The sequence below is a fragment of the Thalassophryne amazonica genome, chromosome 15, assembly GCF_902500255.1.
Source record: "Thalassophryne amazonica chromosome 15, fThaAma1.1, whole genome shotgun sequence".
Taxonomy (NCBI): Eukaryota; Metazoa; Chordata; class Actinopteri; order Batrachoidiformes; family Batrachoididae; genus Thalassophryne; species Thalassophryne amazonica.
Genome location: NC_047117.1, coordinates 62303290 through 62322527, shown reverse-complemented (window position 1 = coordinate 62322527; position 19238 = coordinate 62303290). Strand labels below are relative to the sequence as shown.

At 39.3% G+C, this 19238-nt stretch overlaps 1 protein-coding gene across 3 annotated transcripts in view; it reads right to left on the bottom strand.

Annotated features, from left to right (window-relative positions):
* Positions 1 to 19238, bottom strand: part of ntn1a (netrin 1a) — a 148987-nt gene that overhangs the window by 1827 nt on the left and 127922 nt on the right. For all 3 annotated transcript variants that reach the window (XM_034188210.1, XM_034188208.1, XM_034188209.1), the window contains one exon: positions 9164 to 9238. In XM_034188210.1, coding sequence (XP_034044101.1) covers positions 9164 to 9238 — 75 coding nt within the window. The remainder of the gene's footprint in view (positions 1 to 9163; positions 9239 to 19238) is intronic.

The window sequence follows — 19238 nt, the reverse complement described above, 5'->3', positions numbered from 1 at the left end:
TTACGTGGACTGCTTTCTTCCACCTGTGAAATATAGTGAAGATTTTTCCCATCCTGTCTATGGCTGATGCTGAGACCCTGATCTATGCATTTATCTCTTCTAGATTGGACTACTGCAATGTTTTATTTTCTGGTTTACCACAGTCAACATTAGGGGTCTCCAATTGGTTCAAAATGCTGCAGCCAGACTTCTGGCATGAAGCAAAAAGTTTGACCACATTATACTCATTGTGGCATCCCTCCACTGGCTTCAAATGTCATAGTCACTGGAGCGATTGAGGGATGATTGAAACGTTTTGAGCCCTACCGAGAAGAAACCACAGCTGAATTAATATAATGCTTTATTTTTCTACATAATTTTCAGAAATGGACTGCATTTATATAGCGCCTTTCCATCTGCATCAGACGCTCAAAGTGCTTTACAGTTATGCCTCACATTCACCCAGATGTCAGGGTGCTGCCATACAAGGTGCTCACTATACACCGGGAGCAATAGGGGATTAAACACCTTGCCCAAGGGCCCCTAGTGATTTTCCAGTCAGGCGGGGATTTGAACCGAGGACCCTCTGATCTCAAGCCCAGCACCTTAACCACTAGACCATCACCTCCCCTTTTCATGTAAGTTCACACACATTTTTCAGCAACACAGCAGTGCCTTAGTACCCTTCTCATAGAAGGGTACTAATCCTGGAGTTCAAGGAAGTCATCCACTGCAGATATGACATCATTATCAGCATTATAATGTGCTCCAGCATCATGCCTTTTCATGTTTGAAACAGATGGAAGTCCAAAGAAGCCAAATCAGTGGAATAAGGTTGGCGTGGAACACGTTTGAAGCCACATTCACGAATGGCAACCATTGCAATGACCAGCATGTGCACCGGAGCATTGGCCTGGTGAAAAGAACACCTCATTAAGGCATTCCACACTGCTTCTGCTTTATTTTCCCCCGCAGTTGTCCCAAAAGGGAAGCAAAATAGGTCCAATTGATAATCTGTCCCTTCTGGAGATAGTACATCATGATGCCTTCGGCATCCCAGAAGACCAAAGCCATGACTCTTCCAGCAGATCAGACAGCTTTGGCTTTCTTCATTGGCGGAGAGCCCATGTTTCCATTGCTTCGACTGTTGTCTGAACTCCGGTTCAAACTGACAGACCCAGGTCTCATCCATAGTCACAAATTGTTGCATGAAGTTACCCAGATCTGCCTCAAAAAGCCGAAGATTCTCCCTGGACATCTGGAACCTCGTGTGTTTCTGATTGGCTGTGACAAGCTATGGGACCCACCGAGCTGAGAGTTTCTTCACTCCCAGTTCTTCTGCCTGATCCAAATGACCTCTCTTCTGGGAAACGCTAACAGTACTGGCTATGTGATGCTCAGTTACTTTTCTGTCAGTGAGTATAACGAGGCCACTGGGAATTGCTGTGCAGTTGAAGTCAGTAAGTCTCACTCCCCAATGGCAAAAGATGCTTTAGCAACAGATGCTACAGCCCATGGTTTTTATCCTCACGGTTAGAGTGCCTGCCTCCCGTCTGGGAGATCACGAGTTTGCACCTCAAGGGGAGAACACAACACAGGTTAAACGAGGGCCATATCATGGATCTTCTGGATCATATCTGTTGAGGTGGTGGTCTTCCAGCTCTTGCTACATCTTCGACACTTGTTCTGCCTCCTTTGAATTTGGCTGACCAGCATTTAACCATTGCATAAGATGGGGCATCCTCCCCTAATGTCATTAGCATGTCCTCATGGATGTCCTCAGGAGACATTCCCTTTTCGGGAGGTACTGAATCACAGCACGCCCACCAGCTTTGTACATTTTGCCAATCAGACACATCCCTACTCACTTGACTGAAAATTTCACACTTTTTTAAGAAAAATGTTGGTTTCTCAGAATGCAAACAATGCAGAGCCACACCCTACCTTTTCTGGATCAAACTTAAAACTGTTCAATCGCCTCTTGTACTTTGTAAAAAGCTGGTGAGCGCAATAACTTCTTTCCTAATTGCCTGATTGTCACCAAACATGGTATGTGACTTAGGCAAGGTGACCCAAACAAGACTACTAATTTTGGGCTCAAAGATCAAAATCATTGACCTGTACTTTGCGAAACCTTCAACAGCAAAGTATCACTTGTCAGTGGTAAGCTTATCAACATTCGCCCGGGGCGCTGTGGGTTAGTGCATATTGTGCTGCTGTCAGTGATATTTCCACACTGTTGTCTGTTGTTCTGTGATGTCTGCTTTACCTGCTGCCTCCTCGTTTGGTCAACAAATCTTTTTGACATGGAGTAACTGTATAAATCAGACAGTTTCACCTCCTCCCTGCTGCCTCCTGTGGTTTGTTTTATTGTTTGTTTATTGTCCACAGAAACTTGGAGCACCATTTCCTACCGGTGCATGGAGCTCGGTACCCTGCTCAAAACGATCCAAAGTTGCGTCTCTTGCAAAATATTTTGCAGATCTGCATTGTGTTTGACTTCTGGATCAGTGCCGTTGGGCTTGCTTGTGGTGGGAAATAGAAACATCACCGTGGTGCGTTGTAGGTCTTCAGTATGATATTTCATGTTAAGGGTAGGATTTGTTAAAACAGTTCTCATGTACAGCACTGATGCAAAAACACTCCCAGAGAAGTTAAGATGAGATTACTCTGCACCCATGTGGATCTGTGCACTTTTTTCATGGCACATCTTAGACTTGCACCAGCAGTGTCCATGTGCACAATTGACCTGACATCACCATTGCTCAGTTGAAGGAAATAGAAAAATGAGTACTGTATTTTCCCCGAGTATCAGTCACATTATTATTATTTTTTTTTACTAGTTTGAGGGGTGGTGCAACTTAAATACAGAGAAAAAAAAAATCATGATTCATAACCACGAATTTTCTTTACACTTGAAATGAGTAAAACTCCATTAAGCTTTTTTGTATAAAAAAAAAAAAAAAAGAAAGAGGTGGAAGCTTCCTAACAGGGCTTGATTACTTTCAGCACACGTTTAAAACAAAGTCAGGTAATAATTTATAATTTATTAATTTATATAGCGCCAAATCACGCCTCAAAGCATTTCACAAACATTTAAAAGCAGAATAAAATGAAATAAGATTAAAACACAATAAAAAAATGTAACCATAAAAGGTAAAAGAAGTAAAATAAATAAAACGAATAAAAAAAAGACACACAATCATATAAAATACTAATGATAAAACAGGGAGAACAGATGTGTCTTCAACCTGGCTTTAAAAGTCTCCACAGAGTCCGACTGTATTAGCGCAGACAGATCATTCCACAGAGCTGGGGCGCGGTGATAAAAAGCTCTGTAACCCGCTGACCTTTTCTTCACCCTCAGGACACACAATAGTTCTGCACCCTGTGAACGCAGAGCCCTTGCCGGCACATAGGACTCAACCAGGCCGGCCAGATAGGGGGGCGCCAGTCCGTGAACAATTTTATAGGCCGATAGTAACACCTTAAAATCCGATCTCAAAGAGACCGGAAGCCAGTGAAGGGATTCCAGAACAGGCGTAATATGATCAAACCTTCTGCTTCATGTCAGAAGTCTGGCAGCAGCATTTTGAACCAGTTGAAGACCCCTGATCCTGGACTGTGGTAAACCAGAAAACAAAGCATTACAATAGTCCAATCTAGAAGAGACAAATGCATGAATCAGCGTCTCAGCATCAGCCATAGACAGGATGGGACGAATCTTTGCTATATTTCTTAGATGAAAGAAAGCAGTCCTCATAGTGTCCCTAATGTGGAGGTCAAAGGACAACGTAGGATCAACAATTACCCCAAGGTTCCTCACTTTGTCAGTATGATGTATAACACATGAACCTAGGCTAAGCGCTAGCTGATCAAATTGATGCCGATGTCTTGCTGGACCAAGAACCATCATTTCAGTCTTATCAGAGTTCAAAAGTAGAAAGTTGCTAGACATCCAACTTCTCACTGCTGCGAGACAGTCCTGTAAAGATTTCATGTGGACAGGATTTCCAGCAGCTATCGGCATATACAACTGAGTGTCATCAGCATAGCAATGAAAAGCAACCCCAAAATGTCGCCAAATGTTCCCAAGGGGTGCCATATACAGGGAAAAAAGCAGGGGACCAAGAACGGATCCGTGCGGAACCCCGAACTTCATGCCCCTAAAGTAAGAGGTAGTGTCGTTGCACAAAACACAGTGGGAACGACCAGACAGAAAAGACGTCAGCCACGCAAGAGCAGTTCCAGTAATCCCGAAACAGTTTTCTAGCCTATCAAGTAGAATATGATGATCAACTGTGTCAAACGCAGCACTGATATCCAGCAACACTATGGGTCATGCTTAGTGTTCTTTAAATAAAACACGCAGCAGGCTGATCTGTGTCACATCCAATCAAGAAAAAAAACCCTTTTTTTTAGCTTTAAAATATATTGATTTTCTAAATGTTAAATGCAAGTATCCAATCAACAATCAACCTTTTTGAGAAGCACGTTGCTGTTCTTCAAATGGGAATGCTCACACCTTGTACAAACTTGTGTAAACTTACAGAATTTTGTCTTTTTTTTTTTTTCCAGTTTTATGGCATCTTACTATATATATATATATATATATATATATATATACAAAACCCCTGGCAATAATTATGGAATCACCGGCCTCGGAGGATGTTCATTCAGTTGTTTAATTTTGTAGAAAAAAGCAGATCACAGACATGACGCAAAACTAAAGTCATTTTAAATGGCAACTTCCTGGCTTTAAGAAACACTATAAGAAATCAGGAAAAATAATTGTGGCAGTCAGTAACGGTTACTTTTTTAGACCAAGCAGAGGGAAAAAAATATGGACTCTAGGGTGGTCCATAAAAATGGTCAAAATTTTTTTTTTTTAAAAGTCTCACCCTCTAAATTTGTTGTACCTAACATAAAAACACATCATGTACAATTTCAGAAAACTCTAATAATTTTTACTGGTAGCACACAGCCCTTAAAGATTTTGCTCGCAATAACTTTGTCATATAGTATGGTCATTTCCAGATATTTCCAAATTATTTCTGTCAGTTTAATATTGATATGTCAGGACAGAAATTATGGCAATACATTGGAAAATCAAATCTTTTCATATCCCATAAAATAGTTAACACTAAAACATGAATTGTGAGATGCAGTTATTCTCGTACATGTATCATGCTCCTACAATACCTACATACTGGGGTAGCGAAGATTTTGTAACAATCAAACATTGCATTTTCATTTTATTGATGAAATACTGTTTCATTATTGATAGATTTAAATAAGTCTATGCTTTATATATTTCCACATATATTTTGATCTAGCTCCAAACAATAATATTCTTTATGCCTTGCAGTACTTAATATTCAAAAATGTATGAATCAGCACAAAAACCAATTATACAGCTGTGTAACATAAGAGAACATCCTTTACATGATAATGATATTTAAGTTGCTTGCATCATGACCAAGACTTGCTGCCGTTTCAGTCAGAATATAGGTGGCACTTCTGTCTGTTGTTTTGGTCCTATCCAATGCTGCTGCAAGTCCTGGTGTTACAACAGCTTTAATTTTACTGGCTTTTTGTGGCACTGGCATAACAAATTCTTCATCTGGACATTGTGTTCTCTTTACTCTGGCTGGAGACAGTGTCAGGTAGTGAGACATTAGATGGTCCAGGCTCCTCCAGTTTCTCTTTGTATTTTGCTTCTGCAGCTTTCCTTTTTTCTGCTCTTTGTTCTTTGGCAGTTTGTATTTTATCTATGCCTGTCATGCATCCCCTTCTACCTTTCTTTCGCTGAGCAAGTAGGAACTGTCTGTCATCTTCAAACTTTATCATCCTGATGTGCCATGTCAAACAAGTCCTCCAAAGATTCACAAAACACTGTTTCATCTTTCTTCTGCTTGTCTGTATTGCGATTCTTGGTCTTTTTCAATGTTTTCCATTTTCCGAACACCTTTTCTAACTTTGTGATCAGATGCTGCTTTGCCCTCAGTGGGATTCTAGCTCTCTCCCAAAAAGGAATTGCCATGTCTATAGAGGTCACAGCAGCATCATGGACAGTTTTCTTCAAATCAGTGTGTTTGAAGAAAAATACCTTGAGTATTTGCCCATTTCAGGGCAATTTGTTTCCCTTTATTTCAGTCGGTGGAACCAATAAGGTATACAAATGTTCTACTTCTAGTAGCTGACATGTTTTACTGAAGTTTCCAGTTAATGGTTAAGCATGTTAAGTCAGCAAGTGTCCCTTTTTACATTTATCTCATGTTAGATTCACCATCACCAAAGATCTGAAAGAAGAAGCTGTGAATTGAAGCAAAATTTTCAGCTTGTAGCCTAAAATAACATTTTTGAAAGTATGTTTGTGAGAAATATTTAAACCCAGGTATAGTTTTAAATTGAATATAAAATTATACTTTAGTTACACTAAGGTGGTTAACTTCTATCCTCTTTATAAGTGATGTGATTAGATACTGGATAATGGATAACCTATTGCACGGGCACTCGGGCAGCGATAATTGATATATTTACAACCTTCAGCTATGATGTGCTACCTCTAAATATTAATGTATGACAAAAATATCTGGCAGGCTTTCTTTTTTCCCAAAGCATCATAAAATGAAGGGGTGAGAGTAATGAATTTCCAACTTTTATTTTTTTGAACCACCCTAATGGACTCACTCAATTCTGAGGAATAAATTATGGAATCACCCTGTAAATTTTCATCCCCAAAACTAACACCTGCATCAAATCAGATCTGCTCGTTAGTCTGCATCTAAAAAGGAGTGATCACACCTTGGAGAGCTGTTGCACCAAGTGGACTGACATTAATCATGGCTCCAACACGAGAGATGTCAATTGAAACAAAGGAGAGGATTATCAAACTCTTAAAAGAGGGTAAATCATCACGCAATGTTGCAAAAGATGTTGGTTGTTCACAGTCAGCTGTGTATAAACTCTGGACCAAATACAAACAACATGGGAAGGTTGTTAAAGGCAAACATACTGGTAGACCAAGGAAGACATCAAAGCGTCAAGACAGAAAAGTTAAAGCAATATGTCCCAAAAATCGAAAATGCACAACAAAACAAATGAGGAATGAATGGGAGGAAACTGGAGTCAACGTCTGTGACCGAACTGTAAGAAACCGCCTAAAGGAAATGGGATTTACATACAGAAAAGCAAAACGATAGCCATCATTACCACCTAAACAGAAGAAAACAAGGTTACAATGGGTTAAGGAAAAGCAATCGTGGACTGTGGATGACTGGATGAAAGTCATATTCTGTGATGAATCTCGAATCTGCATTGGGCAAGGTGATGATGCTGGAACTTTTGTTTGGTGCCGTTCCAATGGGATTTATAAAGATGACTGCCTGAAGAGAACATGTAAATTTCCACAGTCATTGATGATATGGGGCTACATGTCAGGTAAAGGCACTGGGGAGATGGCTGTCATTACATCATCAATAAATGCACAAGTTTACGTTGATATTTTGGACACTTTTCTTATCCCATCAATTGAAAGGATGTTTGGGGATGATATCATTTTTCAAGATGATAATGCATCTTGCCATAGAGCAAAAACTGTGAAAACATTCCTTGCAAAAAGACACATAGGGTCAATGTCATGGCCTGCAAATAGTCCAGATCTTAATCCAATTGAAAATCTTTGGTGGAAGTTGAAGAAAATGGTCCATGACAAGGCTCCAACCTGCAAAGCTGATCTGGCAACAGCAATCAGAGAAAGTTGGAGCCAGATTGATGAAGAGAACTGTTTGTCACTCATTAAGTCCATGCCTCAGAGACTGCAAGCTGTTATAAAAGCCAGAGGTGGTGCAACAAAATACTAGTGATGTGTTGGAGCGTTCTTTTGTTTTTCATGATTCCATAATTTTTTCCTCAGAATTGAGTGATTCCATATTTTTTTCCCTCTGCTTGGTCTGAAAAAGTAACCGTTACTGACTGCCACAGTTATTTTTCCTGATTTCTTATAGTGTTTCTTAAAGCCAGAAAGTTGCCATTTGAAATGACTTGAGTTTTGTGTCATGTCTGTGATCTGCTTTTTTTCTACAAAATTAAACAAGTGAATGAACATCCTCCAAGGCCAGTGATTCCATAATTTTTGCCAGGGGTTGTGTGTGTGTGTGTGTGTGTGTGTGTGTGTGTGTGTATATATATATATATATATATATATATATATATATAGTAGTGTTCAGAATAATAGTAGTGCTATGTGACTAAAAAGATTAATCCAGGTTTTGAGTATATTTCTTATTGTTACATGGGAAACAAGGTACCAGTAGATTCAAGACCAAGCATTCATGATATGCACACTCTTAAGGCTATGAAATTGGGCTATTAGTAGAAAAAAGTAGAAAAGGCGGTGTTCACAATAATAGTTGTGTGGCATTCAGTCAGTGTGACTATTATTCTGAACACTACTCTGTGTGTGTGTGTGTGTGTGTGTGTGTGTGTGTGTATATATATATATATATATATATATATGTGTGTATATATGTATGTGCGTGTGTGTGTGTATGTAATTAGCAACTTGTCATTATTTTTGCATACATTACTGTAAAAGTGATTTTTTTTATAATTAACTGTACATTGTATCACATCATTGAAATAAGAAAAAACTATTCATTTATAAATATTAGTCAACTTTTAATTGTTTTTAATATTATGTGCATTAAATGTGCCTGTCGTTTGCACAATGCTATGTACTTACATACTTTTACATTTCTCTTTATTTTTTATTATCCATTTGTCATATTGTTCACATTATGATTTTAAAACACATTCATGTTTTGTATATACTAGATATTTAAAATGTTTTCATTTAGATTTTTAAATTGTTTCCTTCTTGTTTGAAACATGAATGTGGGCTTCAGTAGAGTTACACTGTTTGATTCAGATCAGTTATTTTTAGTGTTCCCCTGCAGCCGCACCACTGTTGGAGCATGTACATTTTATTTACAGATGTATTTATTTTATTGTACACCAGTATGGCCTGGGCAACACTACTGAAAATGAAATAAACCCAGTACATCACATTTCAAATGCACACTAATAAACATGTTTGAAGGCTGTTTTCAACTGAATTTAAAAATAAATTAAAAAGTCATGCTTCCTGCAGTAATAAACATCACGTTTCATGTTGACTCACCATAATCTTTCTTGCAGTATTTTTTCATGTTGATCTTCAGTTTGCCTTTAGATGCTTTGCAATAAGAGTCGCAGTCTGCAGACAGAAGCAGGAAAACAGATTGGGATGTTAGTTGCAGAGTAAAAAGATTGGGGAAAGTTTTTTGTAGTTGCTCATATGTGAGGGTTTACTTACAAACATTCTCACATATAACATTTTTCAAAATGTGAAAAAGTTTAACTGTTTTTTTGTCCACTTTTTTTATCCAATAAAAAACAAATGTATAATAAATATGTACAGAGAAAATAATTTTGAAACAAAAATGTTGAAACATTCTAAATTCAAATGTTTGAAATCATGAAGAAAGTGAAGATACATCTGAATGTGATTTTTATTTAACATAATTACTTGATGGGACGATTCCCATTTGTAGGGAATTTATATATATATATATATATATATATATATATCGATATAACAGAGATATGTGTGTGTGTGTGTGTGTATATATATATATATATCGATATAACGTGTGTGTGTGTGTGTATATATATATATATATCGATATAACGTGTGTGTGTGTGTGTATATATATATATATATATATATATATATATATATATATGTACCTCATTTTCTTATTTTATTGTACTGTTACAAGTATTATTATTATTGCTTATCTTTGTACACGCTGTTTGATGCACATCTTCCTCCACTTGCACTCATCTTGTGTGTTTTTAAGAGCTGACGTAACATGAATTTCTCCACTGTGAGATCAATAAGGTCTTATCTCTTATCTTACTTTAACACAATGACAGATAAATTAATAGAGTTTCCATCATTCTGATTAAACTTATTTAAAGAAACACTCAAATGGCATCTTCCATACATCATCTGTCTAGAAAAATAATTGTACAAATTAAGTAAATATATCTGCTGAACTAGCAGTGTTTACCTTAATGGCCACCAAACATCAGCTTTGGAAATAAAAAAACAAAACAAAAAAAACTAACAAACAAGCTCATTTTGAGATGCATGTCACAAAACTACACATATGTTCAGAGAGAGAAGGAAGAAGTGTCTGTTTTGGCTACATTCATACAAAATGCTTTTCACGGGGTTGTGTGGACTCATGGCTATACTATGAGTTTTATGATATAACCAGTGTTAAACAATACCTTTCTGTGTGGAATCTCTCTCTCTCACTCAATCACTCTCTCACACACACACGCACACGCCATTCACAGCGTACCTCACTCAACCATCTTCTTCGCTCTTTTTCTTTTGCAGCTAAATTCCATCAAAACTGTTTCTGCTGGGTTGTGTGGATGTTATGACTGGTATTTGAATTTGAAAACATAACCACTGTGAAACAATCAGAAAGTAATGGGTTAATGTTCTTATTTAGTGAATTTCTCTGCTGAAACATCTGTGTCTCTCTCACTGACAACCACACCTGTTAATTTTTGCATTTATGGGATGTTTCATAAGCAAACAAAAATAGTTCTGGTGCATCAGATCAGCTATAAAAGGGTTTGTATTATTTGCTATTTATTTGGGTGTATTAAAAATTATAGCCTTTATTTTTTCTTCTTTTTTTTTAGTTATCTTGTTGGAGGGGATGACTCATCTATTGATCAGTTCACTCATTCTATTTTACAGGGTGCATGCCTAGGCTTTTTTAAAGTCCTAGAACAACTGTGTAGAAAGCCGAGGCTGCCTTATGAGCTAAAACTGAACAGAATTTTTTGTTTTCTCTTCTAATATAGTTTATATGAAGTTACATTTTTAATATTTAACACATCATCGTGTAGTCCTATATACCATAGGCCTTGGTGCCAGTGCTTAGAACCGGATTCTGTAGTGTGAAGTGGATGAGGGTCTGTGACTCCACGTGGACGTGGGCTGTTGATCGGAACAGTGTGCACGTGTGGTGGTGGTAGTCCTGGAGTTTACTCTCTAAATGTGTACAGATGTCACCAGTGAAGGTGACCTGATAGTTCCAGCAACAGGTTTGAACATCTGTCTGAATTGCTTCTGTCACAGCAGCTTTATGAAAACGATTCCGTAAGACCCCCCACACCACTACCACCATCTCAACCACTTCAACCCCCATCTTCATCCAAGCCTCACCCTGCTTGTCGCCTCACCCCAGAACTCCCCCATTTCTTAAAAAAAAAGAAGAAGAAAACTTAGGGGTCACCTCACGGTCCCACTGAGGGCCATATTGCACTTTTTCCTTTATTGTTGCACGGACGGTGGGGAGGGCTGGTCGAAGAGCTGCCAGATGTTATGGAGAGTGGATAGCAGTGGGTGTGAAGGGGATCAGGGCACCACAAAGGGAGGTCAGGAAGGGACAATTAGCCATCCAGGAAATGTTAGTCAGAGGAACCTTTACGCATTTTAGAAGCGTCCACTCTGAGGTTGTGACAAAACAAAAATACTTCACACAGATCAATCGATCGTCCAAAACCTTCTGCACATACTTTGGAAATGGAAACATGATTTTGGCTTGATTTACCTTTACAGGTAGACTTTACCAACTTCTAAAGAAGACATGATTTTTTTTTTCCGATATATATTCATACTTTTTGTCGTGGCCTAGAGGCTGATGGGATCCAAACTATAATGGACCATTCTTCATGTTTGAATGGATCCATGAGGATTTGACAGTTTTACAATAAGAAGATGGAGACAGCATCATAAATCCACTCTCCACACACAGTTCCAAGCACCAGTGATTGTCCCACACTAACCCACAGTACTACAGTCTCTCAGAGGTCTTTTAGTGCCAAAATCAGATAGGATGCTTTCGCCAAATTTCATCCATTTTTCTTATACATTGTGTTTAAAACTGCAAATCACTGAAGACTTCATTTGAAGACAAGGGTGCTTTCATGCCAGTCATTTGTTTATTTGACCCTGGACCAATATATAATTTTTCCCTTGGTTTTGTTTGTTTTCACGCAACAATATTTCATGATAAACAAAAACATGTACATTGAAAAAAGAACACGTTAATCTGATTTATTAACTTAATTTCAAAGAACTTAATTCATTCAGGTGTTTGCAGTTGATACAATTCAATTAAGTTAGTTCAAGCATTTTCTTATTTCAGTGTATGACATTAGTCAGAAGTGCCGTGCTTTTGTTCCAGGGTTTTCGTTATTGCAGCAACTTCGGGAAGCTGCTAACCTGAGGCGCTAACATCAAAGCTACTGATTAAATTATTGCTTGACTCATTAAGTTCCAGTGATTTATTTATTTGTTTGACAGTACCCTGTTCTGCACACCAGTGAAAACTCTTCTCAGTGATCAGCCGTAACACTGGGACCTCTGACAGGTGACATGAATAACATTGATTATGTTTTTATAATTGTGCCTGTCAGTGGGTGCGATTAATTCAGCCACAATTTAGAAGATTTAAAGGATGTTCTGCCAACGTCTTGGTGCCAGATACCACAGCACAGCTTCAGAGGTTTTGCATTTCCAGACAAATGTTGGCCAAAAAATAGTCAACTGGCTTCTCTGAAATGAACGGCATTTGGCTAATCTGCCAAATGCCAGAGAGCCATAAGGAGGTTATTTACTTATTTTTTTGGAACAGTTAAAGGCAGCAACATCCTGCTGAAAAACAACCCGGTAAACAAAAGTAATTCACTTTGCAAATAAATTTGCTTTGCAAAATTCTCAATTTGAGAATTGGTCAGAAATTCAAAAGAAGAACCATTCCACCCAGTAAGTGGCAGTAATAAACATTAAAGCTGAAGATTGAAAATGTGGAGTGTTTTTATGTTAAATGTTCATAAATTTGTCTTAATTTGAAACTGTTCGTCCACCTTGCACCTATATGGAAATGTAAACCTTTATTCTTCATATTTAGTACACATAGTAAGATGGGAAATAAATTTTACGTAGAGATTTGCTGAAGGAAAATGGATATTTGGACACATTCCTGGTATTTGTCCTTGTCCAAACACTGGGTTTGTATGAGGTGAGGTTTTGAAAGTCAAAACTGTCAGACACTTACAGCAGTGACCAGAATATTGTGACGTGAGACTGTCTCGTGAAAACAAAAGTATTTAATTTGTTTTTCCTCCCTTCTCTTAGCCCTTTGCCAACTGGATCCAGAGGACTTGTTCCGTTTGCACTTGAGCGATGCAGGTTGCAGTCAAAGAAAAGAAAGAAAAAAGGAGGGAGGAAGAGATGGATGGACAGCTTTCAGGCAGCCTGAATATGAACAGACGTCATTGTAGTGATCAGATCGTTGCTCCACGCCTTTACTCTTCTTTATACTCCATGAAAATGGGGTTGCCTGGGGAACGAAACAACCAGCAAAAATGCACCCAAAAAAGGGGGGGGGAAGAAGTGGGCAAATGGATGGTGGTAGCGAGTGAAGGGATGGTAATGTTGACAGAAAAAAAACACAACATAACAGTGAAGCTTATCAGTGGGAGAAGGTTTTCACCAAATCAGCAGAAGACAAAACCAAAGCTGGCCCACGAGGCCACAGAGCCGGCGTGAGTCGTGCAAAATAGTGAAACGAAAATGGCAAAGTAAATGAAGTGAGTCTGTATAAACTGCACCTGATTACCATGTAAATGACAGAAGGGGGAGCTGTGGAAAGGAAGCTTTGTTTTCTCATAACCCCCCTTGATGCCATCATGATACTTTCCTTTGATAGCCTTTCGTTCCCCATTAGTGGACCCCTGAGACGCAGCTCTGGGCCCTGCTGAGAGAACCCCAAGATCCCCATTTAGGGCCGGGCAGTCCCCAACCGCGAGGACAAATGTTCCCTTTGTGCACACGTTCTGAGCAGGGGAAGCAGGAGCGGTCCCGTAGCACCGAGCTAAAATGTGCTTTTGGTGTTCTGAGTAGATGTAGTTACGCCGTCGCTTTGTTTCCTGCCTTTCAGAGCACTGAGAAGTGCGTAACTGAGAGGAGGACCTTTGCCCCCTCTATCAAAGTCCTGTCCAACCCTTTAAGCTAATCGTTTTCAATCGGGATTCCTCTTACTAAGACGGGACACAGTGAACTACAGTACCACATGGAGCAGCATTTACAGGAGCCAAATGACACCTCTTAGTTCTTTAGTAGAAATGTTCTTTAGATTGTAGTTTTTCAGAACTGCAAGGATTTATTATGTTGTTAAGATTCATGTAGCTTTTGAGGTCTTAATTTGTACATCAGGGGCAAAAATCCTTCATGCCTCTTCAAACATGTTGGTACTATCATACAACAAATATGTCCCTGAGTGCTCTGCTCTGAAGTCCCTCTTTCTTACGCTTTGGAAAAGCCAAGGCATGAATTAGGAGCAGGTGTGGTGAGAGAGTGTTTCTTCACAGACATTTACTGAAGAGAAATCAGCTATTATTTCTGATTGCTTCACAGCAGTTATGTTCTACAACTCAAATAACACTGTCATACCTCCACACAACCCACCCGATAGGATTTTGTATGAATTTAGTCACAAATGAAAAATAGTGAGGAAGATGGCCAAGCAAAGGATGCACTGTATGGGGTCTGTGAGCAAGTGAACATTTAGTAACAAATTTAGTAAATCTGGTAAAAAAAACCAAAACAATTATTTATTTATTTTTTCATAGCAGATAGGTTCCAAAACCCAAAAAACATGGTCACAGATGCACACAACCCAGCTGAAGGGACTTTGTATGAGTATTACAGAAGCAGATACTTCTTCCTTTTCTCTCTGTCTCTTAATATATGTGTGCTTTTGTAGTTATGTGTAGCTTGAAATTAGCATGTTTGTCAGTTTTTCATTTCCAAGGCCAAGGTTGCTTGTTCTACAAAACTGCTGAAACAGAAACAAATGATTATTAATGTGGCACCCGCAACAGTACCTTCAACTTTTGCAAATCTTAAAAATGGCATAGTGCAGTTATTATTGTGGGCTTCTATTTTATTAATACCACACATATTAGTGGCCATATAATTACATTCCTCTACAGACTGTTTTACCTACTGTGATTATCCCACTTCAAACTTCTGCTGAAGAGTCCATTTCTGGCCTTTGTTGTAGAATGGCCACAATTTTAGTTTTTTGTTTTTTCTTGGGGCGGGGGGAGCACACCTATATGTTAGTTGTTTTGGTTCATTCTAAACAAGTGTCATTTCCGCCTTCACCAGCTTAGCTAAGAGGCTCCCACCATCATTTATTTTGTAGTGGTATTAGTGTCAGATTTTGGTTTTGTTCTGTCCTATATTATGTGTTCAACATGTTATGTTTAAAGACAAAAAAAGGATTTGTAAGACATGATGCATGCATGGCATTGGTAGTAAATAAACTGATTAGCGCTAACTTCTAAGACTGATGCAGAGCTGCTATAAACCAGTATATTAGTACATGAAGGTGGAACTGTTTCTTCACAAATGTACCAATGATTATGAAGTAAGCTGCTTGCATTATTTTGGTGCTAGTTTGAGCAAACAATGGATGTTTTTAACACCCCTCATGGCTTCCCTATCCAAACAAGAGTCATCAGGAGATGACGTATCCCCCCGGCCCCCACAAATCAGTAATACAAAGTGTCAGGGGATCACCCAAGTACACCCTTATATGCTAAAAATGATATTACGCAAATGGCCCTGTCACACCTTGATGACTTAGCCTGTGTATGCTGACGTATTAAAAATATGCAGAATACGCTGACGTACATCTAATAAGTTATGGGTAAGTTTTGTACAAGTTAAGACCACGTTGAAGCACACTGGTATACATAGTAGTATGGCGAGTTCATCGAAAAATTTTGGGCATGCACAATATTTTTGACATATGCCAACGTATGACTTGTATGTTCTGCATACGTGGGACATAAGTTGTAGGTAAGTTAGGCGATTGTTGACACACATTTCTTGTAAGTTACCCATAAGTTGAAATGCATCCATTGATGTTGTCCATTGATTGGCTGAACAACTGAAAGCTGCACTCCTTATGCGAACAGTTCAGACTATTTCAAATATTAAAACTATTCATGTGCAGAGTAAATATAAAGTCTTAATTTTACCTGTGTGTTTCAGTCGGATTCATCATCACAGCCTCATGAAAACGTATCTACATAAAGCGTCCTGATTTTTGAAAACGACGTCTGAAGATACTTTAGTTCCTTGTTGTGGCTGAAGAAATGTACGTTTTTAAAGAAGTCCATCTGTGACTGTCTGCTCCCGGTGCGTTTCTCAGCCTGAACCAGAGGATACCGACACTTTGTTCCACAACAAGGAAATTAACTTATTTTAAAAGTCAAAAGAGTCACAGCACCTCATTCACGTTAGTGTTTACGAAAGACATCAATTGATTCTTCAGCATTCTGCACACGATGACCATAAATCCGATGAACCACCAAGATGAAAATTAAATTAAACTTAAAAAAATGTTAAATTACTCTGTTTGGCCTCTGTTGAGGGGCGAGGCTGCTTGAAAGTGTACACTGTATGCACTCTCAATAACATGCATGTCAACATCTATGTGTTCCAGGGTTCAAGGGTTCAAGCTAGGCTAAACCATTCCGACCTGTACCATACCATGCCATACCAACATGGACCGCTCGGTGGAAACGGGGCTGTCGGCATACACTGGCTAAATCTCATGGTGTGACAGCTGCATAACTTATTCAACATAGCCAAATTTTTCATAAGTTGGCATACGCTGGATAAATCATCAAGGCGTCACATGCCCATTACAAGTGAAAACGGATGGCCGGATATGCTGATCGGTATATCCCCCCCCTGTATTTCGTACCGGGGGAATAAATAGCGATTTCATGCAAATGGTGCAGTGGTCAAAGAAAAGATGTTTTAATATGACCAAGGATGTAAAAAAGTGAACTTAATCTTTCATGGACAGTATTTGGCACAAAGTACGTTCGTAACCAAAGATCACTCTATAAGGTGGTGGGAAGCTGATCCACAATATAAAACCAAAAATCAAAATACAGAGTTCAATAAGAGAAAAGGAAGCGTAAAGGAGAATCATCTATTCAGACAGCAGCGCCGGTGTGCAAATAATAAAAAAAAATCAGCCAACAAATCACTGCAGCCTGCAGAGCAAAGGTCTTCATGGACCCTAAATCTGAAACAGACCCGTGGAGAACTGACTTAAATCTGCCGCGCATAAATTGATTTTCAAAAAACACACCCGACCCGAGGACAGTCAGAACTGATGTGTTCCAAAATGTGGCTGACTCAAAACAGAGCAAGAATTCCAACGCCGGCAGCAGCATTTAACACCGAAAGCTGCAGTGGTTTGGAGAGAAGTAAGACTTTAAATCTTGCTTCACATTCCTCATCTCATCTAAGAACAAAAAGGGTTTTTTTTCTGTTCCCATGCACCATATGCACTCTGTTTGCATCCACTTTGGATTTCAGTACAGAAAGAGGGAACAGAAATCAAGCCAAACTGAAACTATTAGTCAGGAATAAGTCTTATAAATTCTGAAGTCGACTCAGTGTTGAAGACCCCACGTATCACCTGGCTGCAGCAGATAGATGGCTAATTCCAGGAGGTGAGGTTCAGCCGGTTGTGCACCTTAGTGGTTCCCACCTGACATGTGGGGCGGTCCCATAGTGTGGTGGATGCTCTCTGACCTGACCTGCTAGCCCATGAGAGTGCACGTGGCAGCTGTATCAGGAGTTAATGGCAATAACCTGCTTTGTATTTGTTGGCATCAGACACATCACGCCCATTCAGGATGGTCATTTATTTGATTTGAATTCATTGGGCAGTGCAGTGGGCAAGCAGTTCTTGCAACTGTTTGTAGATCAGAAGGTACATGGGTCGAGTGACCAATAGTCTGACATAAGCAATCAGCAAATGCACAACTGCGCTAATAACTAGACTATTTGATTTTAAGGTGAAAAACAGTTTGAATGTACGAGAGATGCCCATCTTGATACCCATGCATTTCCTTTTCATCTGATTTTCTTCTTTTTTTAACAGGATGTCTCTCATAAAATAATTGCTAAAAGTGATGGCCGACAATTTTTTTATACGACCGAAGTTGTAAAAAAGAAGTGAATTTTGTTATTAGAGTTTGCATCTTTGAAGAATGATCGGCTTCACGAAAGATTCAGATTTTCAAGGAATTCTAGTTTGTCTGTAAAAATCACATCTGAGTGTCCGGTTGGAGGTTTTGCTTGATATCCTGGCACCTGGTAAAGAGACAAATCTCTTTGTTTTAGCTGATTGGATAAATTCAGACTTCAGTCAACTTTGACAAGGTGTTGAAAATCAAATTAAGCTTGCAGTGTCCCTTCTACAGTCATATCCTGAAGCTCAAACATTTTGAAATTCTGTCTTGTTTTATGTCGAGCGGCGCTCACAGATTCCCCAAAGGTAAAATAATCCTCCGTGCAGTGGGCAGTGAAATCTGATCACAGCCAGATGTGACCATTAGCGCATCTGAACTGGATCAAGAGACACGATCTCAGATTGTGATGGAAGAAACTCAGTGTGAACACAGCCAGAGGCGTGAATAATGACCCGGGAGGAGGATGTTCTCAGACAAATAGACTGATTGAGAAACAAATTGCAGCAAATAAAGCATGTAATTAGATTATGAGGCCAGTGTGGCACTCTGCTCTGTTTTTAGGCTGTTTGACACCAGAGCAGGAGAGAAGGAAGAGAAACTAACATCCCACCGATATTCTATGATTGGCCCTTTGTTCGCCTTTGGTCTAATGAAGTGACAGTAATCAAATCCCACGCTGACATGACTGTGAAGTGGTGACAAGCACTAAACAGGGTGTGTGCAGTAAGAGTCACGGCTGAAAAATCCAAGGAGGCGTCTACCACGGATTTTGATCACTTCCAGCTTTGGACAGACACGCACATGCAGGACTGATCATCATCATCATCATCGCTCCACTTCTCCTCCTCGTCATCACTTACTTTCACATCCTGTGAGTCCCGACAGGCCAGAGTGGCCAACACGGGTCACAAACGGTTAATTTCCACCACATTCTGTAGCCGTGCGTACGTCTGTCATGGCCCATGGGAGTGGCAACTCACACCAGCCGTGACCTGGCAGCACAATGCGTGTTTTGTCCGGGCCACGCCATCGGAGGGATTCTCCATGCATTC